The sequence below is a fragment of the Rhea americana genome, unplaced genomic scaffold, assembly GCF_003343005.1.
Source record: "Rhea americana isolate MKP2758 unplaced genomic scaffold, rheAme1 scaffold_0, whole genome shotgun sequence".
Classification (NCBI taxonomy): domain Eukaryota; kingdom Metazoa; phylum Chordata; class Aves; order Rheiformes; family Rheidae; genus Rhea; species Rhea americana.
The window spans coordinates 6,128,597-6,148,444 of record NW_028185037.1 but is presented as its reverse complement, the minus strand read 5'-3'; the positions used below and the strand labels follow the sequence as shown (position 1 = coordinate 6,148,444).

General features: G+C 43.5%; 2 protein-coding genes across 2 annotated transcripts in view; one reads left to right on the top strand and one right to left on the bottom strand.

The window, feature by feature from the left end:
- LOC146601990 (carbonic anhydrase 13-like) overlaps positions 1-6,218 on the top strand; it is a gene marked incomplete at its 5' end in the record, with an annotated part of 19,723 nt that extends 13,505 nt beyond the window's left edge. The window contains 4 exons of the mRNA XM_085309297.1: positions 1,746-1,841; positions 2,396-2,458; positions 3,090-3,245; positions 6,005-6,218. Coding sequence (XP_085165423.1) covers positions 1,746-1,841; positions 2,396-2,458; positions 3,090-3,245; positions 6,005-6,118 — 429 coding nt within the window. The remainder of the gene's footprint in view (positions 1-1,745; positions 1,842-2,395; positions 2,459-3,089; positions 3,246-6,004) is intronic.
- Positions 1-19,848, bottom strand: part of EMC2 (ER membrane protein complex subunit 2) — a 604,202-nt gene that overhangs the window by 383,207 nt on the left and 201,147 nt on the right. The gene's annotated exons all lie outside the window — the stretch shown is intronic.

Sequence of the window (19,848 nt, the reverse complement as noted above, 5' to 3'; positions counted from 1 at the left end):
TTTGCTTTTTAAAAATCCACAATAAAGTCAATTCCGACTGAGAGTATCTGTTTCCTTTTTGCGTGTGTAAAAATGTGACTTGTTCAACGTAGCTCCTGCGGAGCCCTGCGGGTGGGTCGCGCAGGCGCTGTGAGCTCCGGCAGCGGCGCGCGGGCGCTCCGCGGGGCGGCTCGGTGGGCTGCGGCGAGCCGCGGGCTCCTGCGTCCTCCTCCCGCTCTGACTGACGGTGCTTTTAGCAACCTTCCTTCAAGGACCTCTGCGGCTGCGATCCAGCACGCTCGCTGGGAGCATCTGCGTGATACTGCTGAGGTCGGCGGGAGTCCTTACCTGCCGAAAGTAACGGTCCAGCCRTTTAGAGCCCAAGGGTTTATCAGATGTTGCAGGTGCGGAAACTTGAAGGTCACTAGATGGTGAGCTTCACGGCACCCAGGCAAGAGTTGAGATTTAGAATCAAACCCTTTGCACTCCTGGATCCCCGTAGCTGTGTTGCCTCCCATACAGGTTGTTTAAAGCAAGTTCCAGCTCTCCTAAATTGCCCTTTAGGGCTCCGTATTCAGAACGGAAGACTTGTCTTCAGGATTCCCAAAGGGCACTGATTTTAGAAAAACTAATCGCACGCCCTACTTCTGAGCCTCTATTTCCTTATCTAAAAGCTACGGATAATAAGATTTGCTGATCCGCTGAGGATTTGCGAGCGTAATTAATGTTGGTGGAGCACTTAGCCTGAAGCAGAGTGTGATTTTTGGTGGCCTCTTCGGCTGGGCCGCCGGCGCCCTGCTCGAGGCTGGGGCACCCTGCCTGGGACCTTGCTCTTCCTGGGACCTGGGAGCTCCCGCYGAGGAGCGGGCACGGCTCCGGCACCCTGGCTCGGGAGGAGCAACTGAAGTGGTGCAGGGGCGGGAATCGCTACCTTTTCCTTCCCCCACCCTGGCTAGATGGTAGCAATCTTAGGTTTGAGGAGCTCTTCCATCCTTTAAACCTTTCTTTGGGCATTCAAGCAGTTATATTTCATATGCCCAAGGGGTCTTTGAGCTGCTTAAGCAACTAGCACAGTTTTATGTTGGAAATGCAAATGCTCAACACCTTAGATAGTAAAGCCACTTTTAGGTGCCTAAGTACTAGTAATTGTAGAAAAATGACATTTAGAAAGTATTAAAGATGTCATAAAATAAACAAAAAAGGGTCAGTAAATGTTTAATGTGTGTTCCTCTGCCTTTTAGCTATCTCTGTAGCTGTCTATGTGGCTGATTAATGTTATTGAAAGCTTGAGATTTGATTAAGGAAAAAGAGGGGCAAAATACTAATGACATGCTTTTCAATCACTTTTTTAATCAGCTGTACTAAAAATGGATTTAAAATCCTAGCTTTAGGTATATAGACATCTTGTCTTCGCCTCTCTGTTCAAAACGCTGGGGAGCTAACAGCAGTTTCCCAGGCATGGTCGTGGGCTGATTGCTACTGAATTTTGACTTTCACTAGTAGCTACCTAGAAGACAGAAGGGTTTGATGATTACAGGCATGATTATGCCAAATCCAGTTTGACTGTAATCCCAGCCATTGGCAGAGCTTTTTTGCTGTTCGTGTGAATTATATATTTACTGATTTCAATAAATATTTGCAGTTAGAAAATGGAATGGCTCTGAACACGAACAACTAGAAAATTGACCCCGGTGCAACTGAAGCATTAGTTTGTAGCTGTCCCAGTTCAGCAGGAGTTGATGCTGTCTGTGCTTCTTGCTTTGCAGCTTCATGTGGTTCACTGGAACTCGGAAAAATATTCCAGTTTTGTTGAGGCGGCCCGTCAGTCGGACGGATTAGCAGTCATGGCCGTGTTTCTAAAGGTGAGCGAAGAATGGCGCAGCCCGCCAGCAGATCTGCGTTTCGAGCCCAGGCGGGGGATAAGGGTGGTGCCGCTGTAGCTCCTGCTAAGGAGAGACTTGTTTTATCCGGGCACTAAAATGCAGCGCTTCCTTCCTGATAAAGTTCTACTCGGGATACCTAGGGACTGTGCTTCTGTACTTCTCACTGTATTTCAAGGATTTCAGATTTCAGTTTTAAGCCCAAAACTTAAAGCTTCTCTACAGAAAGCATGAAGCATGAAAAATAAGTTGCTTTAGTTCCCCTGCAGTGTAAAGTTCATGGGGTTTTCTTTGTAGCTGAAGTAAATAATACGAGTAGGAAGAATGAATATTGTCAGCAGAGGAGTGGATCTTCCTTACAGTAAGTATTTGTTGCAGCTTTTCATGGGCTCATACTCACAAAATTATTCAGGTTTCACAGATATTTAAGTAAAACTATATGAATACGTTTCAGTATGCATTTGCTTTCTGATCGTTTGCTTTTGTTTATTTTCTCCAGAGCTCAAGTATTTTTTTTTTTTTATCTCTTTTAATAGATTGGTGAATGTAACCCTCAGCTGAAGAAGATTACGGACCATTTGGACATGATCAGAATCAAGGTGAATGAATGCTTCTGAAAGAACATGAATATTGGTCGCTGGTTTTGCTGTTTTATTTTCCAGTAACTTGGCTGCTACTCCCTTCACAGTCATGTCCCCTAGTCTCTAGTTTCTGAGCTGTTTCTTTCTAACTCTGATTTGGGGCAATTCAGGAGCGTTCTAGTTAGGTAAAGTTGAAGAACAAGCTGGAAAAAAATAATTTTTATATGATAAGAGGTCAGAGAAGGCTGACTCCTCACAGAACTTAATCTCTGGCAAATAAAGGTTTTATTAACAGGAAAAGAACATACCAGTCAAAAGAAAGGTTTTCTCCCTGGTTTTGCTGAGGTACAGGGGGAGAAGGATACTAGCAGCAGAGGTGTCAAAGGAGGAGAGACCTCGTTTGAAGGCACTAGCTCATCCGCTAAGATCATCCGGGATGGTGCAAACCCTCCCCATAGCTGCACAAGCTCTACATCCTTTGGCACGATTTATCCTCTTGGCCCATTGCTTTTAAATAATATTGTCTTGCCTTTTAAAAAAATTTCTTCATGAACATAAGGCATCAGTGACCTTACTTAAGAAATAATTTGCTAAATATATTTAATCTAGATCCATAATGTGCTTTTTTTGTTTTTTTTTTTCTTTCCAGGGTAAAAGAGCACTATTCACAAACTTTGATCCTAGCTGTCTGCTTCCCAAATCCCTGGACTACTGGACATATTTTGGCTCTCTCACTGTTCCACCTCTGCTTGAAAGTGTCATCTGGATTGTTCTGAGAGAGCCCATAAATGTTTGTTCTGAACAGGTACGCTTTAATTCTTCACTGCTCTAAAAGTCCCTTTTGTAAAACTTCTAATTTTAAATGCTGACCAAAAATGTATTTATTTGCAGAACATGGCACTGCTTACCTTATCAAATTTCCAAAGAACACAATGTATCTCTCAAGTTTGTCATGACTTCTTGTTGCCTTTCTTTGTATAACAATTTATTATCCATGTTTTAAAAAGAAATCTGCATACTCTAAAAAACAGTAACTGACAAAAAACTGATGAAACCCTCATGGAAACAAAATTCATTCTTGCTCAAGTGATACTAAGAAATGTTTGGATTCTGCTCAGTTTGGTTATTTCCTTGTCTTGCTCACACCTATTTTCTGGCACTCTAATTTGGCAGGTGTACAGTAAATTTCTCACATTCCAGATGTGGACATCTCAGTGACTTTGCTACAATAATGAATAGCAAATACTAGTATAATTTGTTGGTTTTCATGTTTAGGCTTTGTTGGGAGAAGTTTGATACCACACGTTACTGTTCAGTGAAGTTTCTTGCTGTGTGCAGTGGTGCAACAGTGACATCCAGCGGGCTCTTCACTGTATATCTAAAGATTTTTTCCCAGTGGAGATGCTAAAGATTAACTTCTAATTTGGGAAGCTGATAAGTAGTTCTCCTGTAATATAAGTCATCCATATGCTGGGCACACTGTAAATCTCAAGATCTTTGCACCGCGGCATTTGTCTAGTTCGTGATGGATGTTACAAATAAGTCCCATGCTCAGCAGAAATGAGGACCTCGGTCTCTGCCCAGGGGGTGGAGTAGGATAGACACTGAGTGGGATATGCTAGTCAGTCAGGAGACCTCCAGTGCTGTTTGTACCTGATTTTAAGTCAAGTACTCACACAACACTTCCATTTTGTTCATCTGGATCTTTTCCCCCGACCCCTCCGTCTGGCGATGCGAGACTCTGCATTGCTTATATCCCTAGGGTGCAAAATTTGTATCGAGCTTCCCAAAGACAAGCCCTTGTTCAGATTTGAAGGTTTTTATTTGGTCTAAACTATAGTTAATATGTTCTATGATATGAAATGTTGAACACAAACAGCCATGTATGACAGGAGGATACAACACTGGAAACGATACAAAGCAACGTGATTCTTTACTAGTTGTTTTTCACACGCTATTGTGTATATCTTATGTATTCAAATATAAATGTACTGTACTCATATAAACATGCATCTGGGGTTAGTTTCCAGTCATGCCCACAATTCTGATTCATACCATGACCATTTAATTTTATTCTTCCTGTTTGTATCTCTTTGGGGCTTTACATTTTTCTTCCTACTTTTTTTGGTATCCTTTACAGGCTGAAGGAAATTAAAAATAAATTTTAAGCTTGTAGGCACTCACAAGGAGTTTGCAAATATTAGCTTTAGAATGGGGTGGGGAAGATAATACTGACTTTTATTGTTCTTAGGGTGATTAATTATTATCAGATGTTTGTCTTAGTTAAGCATGGCATTAATTATGATTATTTAAGTACTTTGACATAATGGTGAAAGTTCTCGACTTTGATGCAAAAGTAAGGTATCTTGTCAATGAAAATGTGATTTTAAAAGTACTTGGCAGCTGATACTTCTGTTCTGTGTACCTTGCACTGTGAATGGTGAACAACTGGAAATATATGTTTGTATTTATTCATGTAACAAATACACACACTGCCTCAGGCACAGAGCATCCCCAGGGTCTCCTGGCTCATCCTACAGCTCTGCTAACAGGTCGGATTTTATACTGACTTAACCCTAAACTGAAGAGAGAGCCCTAGATGAAATGAATGGGACAATTTCAGGAGTTCCATTCATGAGTAAAGGAGAGGGGATTTGGATATTTTATACTTTGCATCACTTTTATTTTAAAATGGTTCGGTTTCTGAAGGAAGATATTCCATTTGCCTCAGTAGCTCCTGACACTCCCAGTGTGCTGCGCAACTATGCAAAAATGCACTACTGAATGGGACAATTTTTGTGCTGTTCTACCGTGGTAATGTAGAAAGGAAATAAGAATATAGAGTATCGAACATCAAATGTTGAATATCGAGTTAGTATAAGAATAAGCGTATAGAATTAGTATATTAGAAATGGGACAAAATACTAAAAACATTCTGGTTTCCTGAGGGTTAGACATGGACGTCTGATTTGGGCTTCTGCTGAGACAGGCTTAGGCAGAGAAGTTTATGCTGAGATTTAAATAACTGCCAGTTCTGTGTCTGCATAAGGGAAAAGTTCTGAATCTCTCCTGGTTTGGGCACACATTTAATATGTCCCAAGTGGTAATTACAAAGCTTTCTATAGCACAGCACCTGTTCTTCCAAGTTAATGTGAATATATTCTTTGAATAAGAGGATATAAACAGGTATGCATAAGAAATCTGATTTTAGCACAAAATATTCCTGAGTTTCTGAGCTGGAGAATCAAACTGAAAGAATATAGAAAGCTCTTTTTCAGATCAGATTAGGGAAGACAAAAGTGTGAATATATGAAATAAATAACTTTCTTGTGCAATTTCATGCTGACATATATTTCAGGAGTTTTTTTGTGTTAGTCACTGTTTTTCATTTACAAGGACAGAAATGGTAGAATTGCCATTCCACACATGCCATAGAAAAATGCGATTCCATTCTTCTTGGCCGAAAAAAAGGTGAAAAAGTATCTTTAATGTTTACTACATAGTTTTTCATTAGTATGAGTGTGACAGTTTTCCACTGAGCCTTGTATCTGTTTTTCTTTGCAGCTAGCCAAATTCCGCAGCCTCCTGAGCACGGCTGAGGACGAGGTAGCCTGCTGTCTGCTGAGAAACTACCGGCCTCCCCAGCCTTTAAAGGGACGAGAAGTCAGGAGGAATTAAGGAATAAAGCAAGAATCGGCCACCTCCAAAACCATTTAGGATGCTGAATTAATTTTAATAGTTAATATATGTTGTGGTTTTTTTTTTTTTTTTTTTTTTTTATGTTGACCACCGAGTTCTACATTCTTTTTTTACTTGATTTTTTTGGTGTGTTATTACAAATAGGTGTTATTTTATTATTGGTTACCATGCAGTCATTTCTCAGATAAATATGTCCTGAGTTGCTGCGAATTCATCAGCGTTAGCCGATCCGAATGCGTTTGGGTGCGTGGGTATGAGAGTGTTGAGATGTTAGTGTTAAGTGCACGGAGTGCAGTGCTAACCCTAGGGGCCAGAAACAGTGAAGGAGCTGGCCAGAATTTGCCACCAAATTCCTGAAGGGGATCCCAGATGTTAATGGCAGTAAAGGGTGTTGTGGGACTACGCTTCTGGTCTGTAACATAAGATATAGCCTCTGCGTGAGTCTTTGCACTGTAGTTCTCAAGGAAAAAAGATTGCAAGGCTGGCATAATTTCCTCACTGACCTCTGGGATACCATGCTAACCTTCCTGAAGAAACAGCGGCAAATAATAGTGTTTAAATCCATGAGCTAGATGTAGATTGAAGGGATACAGATATCTGTATGAWCCTTTTGTTCCCACTGCTTTGTAGCAGTGATTATGAAAAAAAAAAAAGAAGGAAATAATAAGGATTGTGGGATGATGGATGAGGCGTTCCTAAATTCCACCCGGTATAGTGCTGAAGTTGTCCTGAAACTAGCCAGTCTGCAAGGTGGAAGGGCAGAGAGGCTTCCTTCGTACCTGCCAAAGTCTAGCCTGTCGCACCCAGTGATCGGTAAGGGACTGCACCTTGCAGTCCCGCGCTGGAGATAGCCCGTGGACCACTACGTCGCTGTAGCGTGGTGCTCCTGCTGCTTACGGCTCCTGAGGGCAATGGGAGCACTCGTGCTCTAGCCTGTTCTTAGCCTGGCTGCATGTTGTCCACCTGTGTCTCACCATGGAGAACAGCTTTACTTTGGCGCTGGCACCTCCTGCGAAACCCACTAAAGCTTTGCTGTCAGCAGAGATGGCCCCAAAGAGATGCGCTTTTTAATACTCCGTGACCAAAGATAGCGTTGAGAGCACGATAAAGAAATCATAATCAAGCCAATATCTAACAGAAGAGCAACCTTGCAAGCAATACCTTGAAGTGACCGTCCTTACGAATTGGCTTGAGCCTGTGTTTCTCTCAGGAATTTTTGTTATTTGAATGTAATTGTTTTATGTCAAATTTATTTTTATTATTTTTAATGCACTAGCCATAAGATGTAGTAAGTATAGGATTAGATTACTCTTAGACTGTGGGAACTACATAGTGAAAGCCAAAGATAGCTGAGAGGCAACTCGAGATTTCATGGGCAGCACCAACCTCTGTAGTATTTCTGACTAAACTAATTTTCTGCTATTAAGCTCCATGAATTTGTTCTTTCGCAGGTTTTATAGGCTGTGCCTCTTGCTTCAACAGAGTTTTTGACCTTAGATGGACAAATAGGAGAGAAATCACAAACTGGATTGACTTTGTGTTCATGTTTGTAACCAAATAAAATAGATGTAGAGACATAGATATTTTAGCTTAGTTTAAGATAGGTGGATATTTTTGTTCTCTCCTCCCCTGGATATAGCTAGTGTCACTGCGAGACCTCTCCGCCTTATGAACGTTTTCTGAAGGAACAAGCACAAATAGGTCATGGAAGAAATAAAAAGGCGTTTGGCAGTAGCAAGTACTAGTACTAACCACAGGGTAAAACCTGCAGGCACTCTTATGTTTTCCAGCACAGGGAGAAGAACCCAGCTGGAAAGTCCTCAGCCTGGTCCCCTCCGAATCAGGGCTTGTGGAAAGTGTGCGTGGAGAGAGAGCRAGTGTGTTGTGCATTTTCACATCCCTTTTTTAAGATGTAACATTGCATCTGATGTATTTCTCTATTGTAAGTAGCTGCAGCACATGACCAAATTGTTTACAAGTTGTATGAAGGTTATAAAGCTTGTTTGCCTGAGAAGAGGAAGTAATAAGCCTACTAATTCATATCAGAAGCAAATTTCAGATGTTTTTACACATTGAAAACAGTGGAGCCGATCCAGAGCTTTGATATTTATAAGGATTTTATCAAAATAAAAATGGATTTTATGAATGTATCTTGTATTTTGTATCAAAGAGATTGAAGTTGTACAGAGAAGCCTGCAGTTTTATAACTAGAGCCTGTGGCTCTAGTTTTGGAAAAAAAAATCACTTCTCATTTTAAGTCTATCTTTAGGCAGTGTATTGGTATTTKTCTACTGTTCTAAGTGAAGTGTCTTTGGCAATGATAAGACATTTAATTGATTGTATTTAAATATTTTGATAGCTCTTTTGAACTATTGAGCGTTTGTATAGATTTATACAATAACTTCTGGTACAAGAAGTAATTCACAGTAATTCTCCTAAAGTGGAGATATTGTTGTTTGCAGTAAATTATGGTGCTGGATCTGGACTGGTAGCTAGTAGCATCTCAGAAAAATTGAGAATGCTCATTTTTCTGAAATCCTTTAGAAACAGCTTCCTAGATTCGCTCTCTGCTGTGACTGCAAGGTAGGGGCAGGTTTCAGTCTCAGCAGTGAGCACTAGGTTGCGTCCTCGGTCAGTCGCTCACCCTACTCTCTGTCTACGCTTAATCTCTTCCAGACTATTTGCCAGGTGCTCCTGTGGAGTTAAATCTCCTGTGTGGTTTCAGTGCTCTGATTACATGAGCACTGAATCTAGGGCAGACAAGGCTAAAATATGTAGGGCTCTTTGGTCAACTCTTTACTCTCTGAGACCCTTGGAGCCATCATACTGAGAAGAATGAAATGCCCCATGACCAAAAARCATACAGGGCATGTGCTGAGAACAGTAGCTGTCAAGGGTGGGTTTTATACGGCTGGATGATCGGTCACCCATAAACATATCCTCAGAATTAAATAAACTGCAGCAGGTGCCTGGGGTCTGCTGTGCTGTGTTCGGTACAGGAGCTAACAGGCAGGGAAGCAGTCCGCTCTGCTGCGGTTGTAGCCTTTGCCAGTCAAGCTCATACTGCCTTTCAGGACGCAAGGACACCCTTTAGCCGCGTATTTTCTTTATATCGATGAAATGACCTGGGCAGCAGGCTATCTGCCCTCCCGGCGTACAGTGGGGTCAGGCTCTCGCCTTTGGCCTCTGTTATCAGTGGGTCCCTGGGGCCAGCCCGGGAACGTGGGGACATGCTGCCTCCTGGCCTGSGGGTGACCTTGAGCTCCCCTGGAAGATGTGGRCAAGAGCAGTCTCCCAGGGTTGCCCATAGTGCCCCCTTCTTATGCTGTAAAGACATCTTCTGGGCTTCCCTCAGTCTGCAAATGGGCAAGGCGAAATCCAGTGCTGCAGATATTTTTGTTCAAGTAGGACAGTGCCCTACTTGGGAAGGCAAATGCTCTTTATGTCCTTCTCGTCTGTATGGGTCGGGTAAAAACCTATTACAAGTCAACCACAAACTCAGGCAGTCGGGAAAGATGAAGTTTTAAAGAAGCTGGTAACATGGCCGAGGAATGAGAGCTAGGGCTAGAAACACACAGCTAGTGGTGAAACATTTACGTGCCTAATCTATGTTGGATTCRCCTGTGCAACAAAGTTTGGGGACAGTGGGCAGCTCCGGGAGGAGGGTCCTTGACTCTCCCGCGAAAGCCAAGATTCTCTGTCCCYGCTTAAGAGGCCCAGTGGGCGCTGTAGGGTCAGATCCTGTGTGGCTTCTCTTTTATCAAGGCTCACTCATGTACTTGGGGAGATAAAATTTGAATAATTTTGGATGCTGCTGAGAGCTTCTTTTTTTTTTTTTTTTTCAGATATAAATTGTACAGCTTGTATACAAGAGATAGTTGAAATAAATGTTTCTGTGAAGATCTGATTTAGTTTTTCACTGTGGCTCTGATTTGAAAATATTTTGAATAAAACATCAATTATTTAAAAGTCAACATTTTGTTACCAATTCTTTTGTTTTCTATGGCTATATGGAAACTAGGCAAATGTGGTTTCAATAAATTATTTTTTTAAAAAATAATTGTCTTTTTTTGGGGGGGGCACCCAGCATCTCTGGTGATTAGAAAGGTTTTAACATTTAGAATAATTCTGATTTGTATTTTGTGCAGACTTAATCTTCCCAAGAAAAATGATGCACCCTTAATTTCACCGACTTCTGCCTCACACRGTGAAAGCTTTCGAGGAAGAATGTGAGCATATTCATATGTGACATTTCCTAAGGCTGACTTACATGTAGCCATGTAAAAGATGAGATAGCGATCTCACCAGCAAAAGTATTTGTGTTCTGAATCTGTTTTCAAGGTGAATTTATTTCCTGATAGCATCCTATTATGTGTCTTTTGTTCCATGTCATTTGTAGACTAAAATCCAGGAGAGTCTGCAGCTAAGAGGCAGGTGAGGATTATTTTTACCAAAGGTGTCCTGAAGTGCTAACATAAGAGTTACTTGGTTTACTGGGAACAGATAAATTGCAGTGCCAGTTTTTACTTCATGTTTAAAACAATCAGAAACTGAATTACTCATCAGGGCAATGCTGACCCTTAGGCCATGGCTAAACGTTGTCAGAASAGGCTTGTTTCTGTTTGACAGAAATTGTTCTCAGTTGACTGGTACATGGCAATAACTGTGTATAGCATAATCAAAGCAAAGCTATTATATGAACATTGTGGATAGTTCTGTACTCACAGTCTGRCAGTGTTAATGTACCTACTGCTGCTATATATAATTCCTGAATAGTTTAGGGACTATAATAAACTGTCTATATATGTTCTCTCTCCCTATTTTTTTTCCTAGAAACATACTACGCATGTACATATACCCCCTTACACTGCCCRTGCTAGATACTACACGGGACGTAGGAAGATCTAGAGGAGGACAYGGTAGCCCAGCAGATTGTACAGAGCATCGCTGAACTGAGCGCAGACTAGATTTCACCAGTCCCCTGAGATCTGAAGACAATGTCCTAGAGCCTGGAGTGACCTCAGTTTTGCTCTGCGGATGGTGCTGGTGACAGCTACGTTAGCATCAGTTGATAAGGATGTAGGACYGCTAAATATATGACACTGCGAACATGCCATCCTCAGCAGAAGCTGTAGCTCCCAGGTTGCTGGAAATGCTGCCTGTGCTTTCGCACAGGGACAAGCCACCAGCGTCACACAGTCCTCTTCTCTGCTGGCATGTCCTCCGGAGAAGGCGACGGGTATACGGTTCTTTGAGGAAAGTAGTACTGTCCTCAAAAGGATGACGACAGGCTAAAATATRTTCAATAGTGTAGACAGCTGAGCTGAATGTGAACAGGTGCCTGGGGAGCTGTGCAGGGGAAGAAAAACACAGAAGCTGGGGAGATAAACACTGGAAAAACGTGTGGATAGAATACAAGGCCTTTTGCGGGCTGCTTTTGCCAAAGGTGTYACTGCGAGCAAGGCACGCGCATGACACGTCAGGCTGGCGACGCGACCCAGTGCCGAGGATGTGCCGCGGGCTGGGACTTACTGCCCTTCTCAAGAGGGAACGAAGGAGTGGAGGAAAAAGGATGGGATTCCGATACACAACAAAACCCGTGTGCGGATTTAAACCGCCACATTTAGAAAAATCCGTACATCTTAATAAGAAATAGCCATCACATAGGTTTACACAAGCCTAGCAGCTTTTTGATGGAAATAGCCATTATACGATCAAGTTTCTCTGTGTTTTCTCCCAGYTAGAAATTTTCCAAAGGCATTAAAGAAAAAGAGAATTGGGGTCATTCGGGTGCAGGGCGTCCTGGCCTGGCAYGGCCAGGTCAGTGCTGCCAGGCAGGCACTGGAAATCCCTCTTGTTGTGGATTAGCTGGATTTTACTGGGCATACGAGAAGCAAGTGAGCAGAGAGTGGGCAGCCGGCGGGACCGCGCAGGCGCACGTAGCTCTGTGAGCAAGTTCTGTGCAAGGACAAATTCACCCTTCCGGAAACGCAGACAAGCAAAGGCGATCATCATTGAGTGCTTGCTTTTATTTATTTTTATTTATTTGTTATTTTTTTTGTACGCCCTGATTAGTAATGCTAACTGTTCTGCTGGGCTTTGCCCGGTCTTGCGGGTGGGTGTAAGAAGTCAGCCGCTGTGCCCGTACACATCAGTGTATGATTGCAGAAGGAGCAAAAGAAGCAGTGGATGAGGATTTCCTCCTAARAAAACCACCACCTATCACAGCCTTGGGGGAAAACAGAAGGATCATCCTGATTCTTCAAGATGGAGCAGAGAAATATGAATAAATAACGAATAAATTATGGATTTATTTCTCTGCTGTATGGAACAAAGGCAGAAATATTATTTTGGRTTGGCAGAAAGCTTGCTTTCTGGGGTAGGAGAGGTAGAATCAAAGAAAAATGCTGCTCGATATATAAGATATGYCTCTGAGCTTATTATCTCTTCACTGAAAATGTAATTTGAGAGATTATTTCTTGACTGATACATTGAGCAATTTAGAACTTGCCCATTTCATTAAACCACAGTGTTGAGGAAAAGCTTTATGCAGAAATATTTTTCAGCCCTGGTCAAAATGTGTTGCGCTGCAGCGTGGAGGACRCCTGGACCTGCAGCCTTGCGTTGGGCACGGTGGCTGCCTCACGCCTGCGGACCTCCACCCCACGTTTCATGGTTCGCGGGCTGCAGTGACAGCCTGCAAGTCCAAGTGCACCAACCCTTCCCCCTTCAATGAAATCCTGGCCTTTGGGATTGGTAAGTGAGGGACAAGAACATTTTTAGATTCTGGGTCACTTTTCTTCTTTTTTTTTTCCAGATAGTTTTTACACTAACAAAACTATTTTGTCTATAATGGGACTACTCGTGCACAGCTGCAGTGTAACTACCGGTGRTAAACTCGGCTCTTTTGGATTTGCTCTCTTCTCATCTCCATTGGTGTAAACAGAAGCAGCTCGAGTGAAATCCTTGGAGGCAGGCTGATATTCTAGTATTCTACTCAAAATAAATTTTCATTATTTGAGTAGTAGTCTCCCATTATTCATGAAATTCCATGTGTCAATGCCACTCTTTTATTTGTATTAACCTCTTTCTTACACAAAATTTGCCTGGGATTCAAGAGGACAGAATTTATCTTAATTCACATTGCGGGGAGATTTTTGGATAAGAAAGGATATTTTAGTGTTAATAACRCTGCAGGAATGGGTAACATTTGGACAGCTCTGTGCAAGTCTSAGTTAAGTGCATCAGTCCTCTCAGTGTCATTGAAAAGAAATTAATTAAAAGCACTAAAAAGTTAAGATTCCTGTCCATAGATAATTTCATTAATTTGACCTTTCTTTTTGTTCCAAAGAAGAAAAAAGTCAGAATGTCTGACCATTTGTCACAGGACAGCAAATTAAAAAAAGATAAATTCACATCTGCAGCCATTTCAGGTTTCTCCAGATGCATCACCTGGTCTAGCAAAAGCTATCGCGGCTTCCCAAAAACGTCGTCCTCAGGTAAATTGTGAAACACGTGCCTGTGATATTTCAGCTCAAACGAAATGCRTCCTCTGCTAGGCAGTAGCATTCAGGCTGGGTTTCACCCGGTCGGGTGCCGATCCCTGGGGTGACCCGCTCAGAGATYGCTGTCTCTAATGGGGCTCGTCGAGCTAAATGAAACGGTCCCCAGCTCCGGCTTCTGCTGCGACAGCCCGGCATGGCGGGCGCGGGGGACGTGCCGCTGCCCGGGCATCAGTCCCGACCCGAGCGCTTCGCACGCGTGCTCGGATGGAGGGCGAGCCGGGCGGCGGGGCCGCGCTCCGCGTGCCCGGTGGTGCCCACCCACGGGAAAGGTGGTATCGTCACCGGGGCAGGAGTCCCAGCACGCYACGGGGAGCGGATCGGAAAGGGTGAAAATGCATCTTTTACAAAGCACTACAACAATTCAGGCAARTGCAGATTAATTAGATTCATTCTGTTTAATGCATCAAAATGTTTCCTTTACATCAGAAATTAAATAACTTCTTAAAATATAAAAACCAGCGAGCTTACTTGCAAAATTTTTATAGTTTTGCTTTAGTATGGTATTCCTGTCTTGCAGTGGCACAAGCAACCCTGGCGCCAGGCCCCTGGGGAGATAGTCCAGGCTGGAGTCTCGTCCCCTGCCTTGGCCCAGCTGCCCACTTTCTCGGCGCGACTGTCCACCGTAATGGGTAAAGACCATTCCAGGAGGAAGACACGAGCCTTCTCCAGGCCCAGCGACCGAGTCGGTCACTTTGTAGAGTTTAAGGCAGGAAATAGTGAAACGTTATGTCTTTTGCTCTGCAAAAGGTGCTCACAGCCATTTCTTCTAATCTTGGCTTTGTACTAGGTAAGGAATTTTTCCTTGGCAAAATGAAGCTCTTTCTTCACTAAACTAAAAAGGAACTAAAAGAAATCTTGGAACACTAACAACTGATAATTAACACTAACTGTAAAAGAAAGGATAAAAAGGAGAAGAAAAAAAATCAGAATCCAGCTAACCAGTCACTAAATACTTACATTTTAAATCACTTACATGAGTTTTCAAGTCCTTTTCAAAAAAAACCCCAAAACAAAAAAAATCAGGCTCAAGRTACATTAGCCTCTATAGTTAAACACATGCAAAGGATTTCACTCCTTTTTCCTTTGTCAAATACCTGCAGTAAACATGGTGAAGCATGCTGAGACCAGCACACTGCTGAGATCCCACAGTCACAAGTGTGCCTGCCCTCTAGTTAAATCTCTGAACAGCAAAGAGCGTTTGGTTCCTGCTTATTGCCAGGTAGAGGTCTCTGAAGTGCAGTTTAAAGGTTTTTGTATGTAATGTCCTTGATACTCTCCTGAAGCTGACACAACAAATTAGATCTTTGGTTGCTGAACTTTCAAAGTCAGCGAAGAAACAATTTACTCCTGCTGAGGACTGGACCAAGAACTGTACTGGACAGGTTTGTATCAAATCTGAGATTTGAGCTTCATTTTAAGGCAGCCTAGATTACAGGCATTAACTGAATTTAGGTGGCACTACAGTTAGGGAAGTCGAAGCGTTGTGGGCTTTCTGGATGACTTTGTTGAATTTGGAGACTAAATTCTCCCCACCCTCCTGGTGCCAAGGTGAGTTTCTTGGTTCACACAAGCAAACTGCAAACATGTAGTAACTGGAAATGGATCTGAGTGAGCATGGAAAGATGGAAGATGTGATTGTGAACAGGGCAATGAACCACCAAAATCTTCCTTTCTGTCCTGCTTTTGTTTTATATCATTTATTGGGTAAGTCAAAAAACTCAGAAATTTAAGCCTAAAACATTTTCTGAGCACTAAACTCACAGTGCAACTAATTCATTTGAGTTTTCAAACAGGATCAGTAATAAACCAATAAGGACTACACCTAGAGCATCTGGTAAGAATGTTGTTTTGCTGAACAATAAAAAGTGAAATTTGACTGTCRGATTTTTAAAGACCACTGACACCATTTATTCTTAGACATCTAGCTTAAACACCTATGCTATCAGCATATGCTTGCTAGAGTATCAGGTGACAGAGCTTGCCTACATGGTTGCAGAAGTGTTCCAGGTGCCGGATCCAGGTACATTATATTAGATGCCTTAAGCTAGACAGCATGAGCTGGAATGAAATTCCAGCACCACCAGCTTCCCTGGCAGCGTGTCCACGTGTCCAGTGATCTGGGTTGCCCGCAGTGTCAGTGTGTGGAGGGTGTACATAACCCCTGCTGCATTAYGACAATCAGGAAATAATCTGGTCCTGCAACCTGGACATCCAATAGCGAAGTGGGAACACCCAGGATATCAGGGCTGAACAGCTGTTGGAGACAGGCCCTGCCTATATGCAATATTGCTTAAATAATACCAAAGTCTGACAATGATGCTCCACTTTTCCCTAGTGCCAGGCGAGGGCGTGTTGCATCACGGCAATGTGGTCAGGGGTGTTGGTAGCTCATGACAAAACAACTCCCTGAATGTTGCCAAGTCACCTGCACTGAGCTTCCACTAAAAATGATTAAGATTAGAAAGGATTAAATTATTATTTTTTTGTGCTTTGCATACAGTAATTCATGCAGGAGGAAAATGTGACCAACTGAAATTCTTTGCATTGAAGCAGAGAAAGCCCCTTCTCCTTTTCTGAAATGTATATTGCTGTTTAGTTGTGCTTTACATGCTGTTACTTGTATATCTGTACTGGAGTTTTTTCTGTTATGGTTTTAAGGTTATATTCAGCCTCTGTGGGCCTCAGGACTTGTCCCAGTCTGGGTACTGAGTCAGCTGCTTAACATGCATTTTTTTGAGTCCTAAGATGTGCTTCACTTCTCATGTTTAGCACCATTGGTAGGCACAGTACAAGCATTACCTAATACTTGTTACTGGCTGTGAGAGAWGCCTTTATCATCTGGAAGAGGAAAGCTACCCAGTCAAAGCACAAAACCAACAGCAGAATAAATAGTTAGTCCTTAGTAAAAAGAAATGATTTAGTTGCATATTCTCATTGCTAGAACTTTTATTAGAGAGGTGCTGTATCACAGCTAATGGGTAAGTGCTATCAACAGTGGAGAGTTTGTGTTGAGAACCAGGGGCACCATGTAATGCATAGAAAAGGACTGTGTTCACAGCAGTACCAGTTTGGGTAAGAGTGAAGCTCTTTTGGGAAACTGGTCAAGCCGGGACTGCGTTTTGCTGCRGGCATCGCTGAATGAAATGGCAGAGGGAAAGGGGAGTGGACGATGAGGGAGGAGATGAATTTCTGATCTCTCTTTCAGGACTGACTCTAGTGACGAACTGGAGTCAGGGAGTTTTTGCTCCCCGACTGTGCGATATAAATAAATACTCTGAAAACTAGAGCCCTTGCCTGACTGCAAGGCTKCAGGACCAGCTCCTCCACAAGCCTCTGGGAGCATCCTGGCTTGCACAGCACCCCGATTGCAGCGCAGGGGAAGTGGATGACCCGTGATGGACTTTTTAAAGCCTACCAACTAGGACACTTGCAAAGATGGCAGGATTTCCTCAGTATGAGTGGTGAAAAGCCACTGCTTTTCAGAGGACTGTTTTAAGTACTAGCACCCCCTGCTTCTCCAGCAAGAAAAGTGAGTGGGTCTGCTGTGCTTTGCAGTGAAMTTAGTAAGTATGACTATCATGGTAAATGAAACAGGGCAGCATCTGCTTTCTGGTCCTGAGAACAAGGGTCGTGGTCCTGGTCCTGTGTCCAGGAAATGCCCTGCATGTGTACAGCTGGACACAGGAGCTGTGGATCCCTTTCTCCACAAGGCCTATGGACAATGGTTGCTGGCCCATGCTCCACTGCCACCACCCCCYGGGCGCTCTCCCAGGCAGTGCTCGTTGATATCTGCCAAAATCATGCCAAAATTTCCCAGAAGAAAGGACCATGGCCAGAGCCCGAGCCCCGGGCACTGTGACTTGTGCATGCTGAGTGCTGTGCCTAGCAGTACGACACTGGGCTTCAGGAGGGCCTCYCTCCTTTCTGAGTCCCACTGGAGCCTTTGCGCCTTGTCCCCACTAGATCTGGACACCTAGGTCTCTGGAAGCTGGCTGATGTGTAAGCACCACCGCACATGGCGTTCCTGCACAGCAGTGATATTTATGTGGTTCATAAATGAGAGAGGCTTTCCAGCATTCTTTACTGAATTTAGCCACATACATTTAGCTTAAGTTTCATTTTAGGTGCCAGAATAAATCTTYTGGATTCCGTCTCAACTCCTTTCTTTATGCGGAGAGAAGAGCCTCCTGGTTCACAGCCTGGAAGGCTCGGTGGGTGGAAGGAGTTGACTTTCAGGCTGTGGTGGATCGTGTATCTATCTCAGGGAGAGCAATGGAAGGCAGCTTTGAAAAGCTGTGTTGGGGCTGAACCACCTCTAGTGGTGGGAAAACAGGGCAGAAATGCTGTGCTCTCTTCATAACTTTGCAATCTTTTTTTTTGGAGGGGGCGGTCACATAATGTCAATTTTATTTAAAAAAAAAAAGCTGGTTTCCTGAAATAAGGAGCTTAATTTAGCCATTTTAAAAGAATTAATTTTCATGAAGTACTGACTACCAAAGAGATCGCTTAGTCAACAGCAGCTCCTGCCTACAGCAAGTTGTGTCACTTATGTTGCAATACTTTGAGATTTCAAATCACAAATCTTTAGCTGCAAGAGTTCAGGAATAGATGCCGAATCTTAGCATTACTCTAGCCATTTCATCAAAATAGCTATATCCCTTTACTCTTAGAGAGCTAGAGAAGAACATGAATATGAATATGAATAGAGTGAATGTCACATTCTTCACCACTATTAAGTTATAATATTTACTTCTTYATACTTCAACATAGTTATTCCGAATTATTTATTTGAATTCATTCTATGCTCATTTCACAATAGGCCTAACTTGCTTCAATATCTATTAGTATAGAAATAAGATTTCAGAGATGGGCCTTGAGCTTGATCTCCTGTGTGGAGATGTGTGTCCGGTCTTGCAATGGCTTGAGCCAAACATCTGTTCTCTGCCCACCCTCTCATCAATCAAATATGCTCAAATGAGTTAAAATGTCACTTGAAGAAAGAAATGTGCATACAACAAATACTTGGAAGGAGGACTAGGGGATCAGAGATAGGTCAGCAATGTTCATAGCAGGAAAACCTAGGAGGCCAGAAGCAGGATACAATGAGTGAAATAGGAAACAATTCTGTGGGACTTGGCAGAGCTTTCCTTTGCAATAATCATCCAAAGCTGTCTGGAGGCTTTCCCTGGAGGCTTTCTTTCTCTTGACCAAATCACAAAAGAATCCAAGTTGCAGAATTTTCTGTGGGAGATGTAATGGAAAGAGACAATATGTAATGTTGATAGCTGGCAACCTTGTAAAGATCCTACTTAAAGTTAATGTAAAGGGCTGTTCAAGGCCTGAAAGCACTCTGAATAGTGGAAGGAGTGTGACCATTTCAGGCATTCCTCTTGCACATGCATATTTTTATAGGTGGACAACACAAGGATTCCACTGGATCGTGCCTCAAAAGCATGGTGCCTTTGTAGAAATGGCTTATGATTTTGAAATGTGATCCTAGACTACACCTCACGGCAGCGGGAGTCAGTGGAAGGGCGCACAGCCTCGTGAGGAAAGGAGGCAACACGCTGGTTTGGCCTCCAGCAGAGCGCTGCAGAGAAGCTGCGCTGCCTGGGGCGCACACCCCTCCTGGGTGGAAACGCAGGAGCGCCGGTGGRTGTCCTGCTCCTTGCTCGTCCTCACGGAGCACCGCTCGGTAGGACAGCAAGGTCTTGTTGTGTCAGATACTGATGGTTCTTTGTGCTACTTCTACTAAACCTCTCCTACCGCATGTTTCAAGGGTAAATCTAAATGTTTCCTGACTGCACATTGTCTGTGTGCCAAGGGTTGGTGTCCCCTTGTCACGAGGAGGCAGTTGGCTTTAATGAGCAGCCCAGACGAACAGATTTCGCAGCTCCTCCGCTGCCGCCTCCCGACCATCGCAGCACGGCAGGAGGACCCGCTCGGGGGCGGCCTCTGCGGCGACACGGGCAACGGACGATTTAGTCTTTTATACGGTTCATATTCGTGCGTCACCGTCGTAGGCGAACATCCCGAGCGGAGCAGGCGCTTGGCTGCCCCGCGAGCACCCCGGCCCCGGGGCTCTGCCGGGGTGAGGTTCAGCTGCGCGGCGGCGGCCAGGACGCCGTGGGCCGGCCTCGGCGC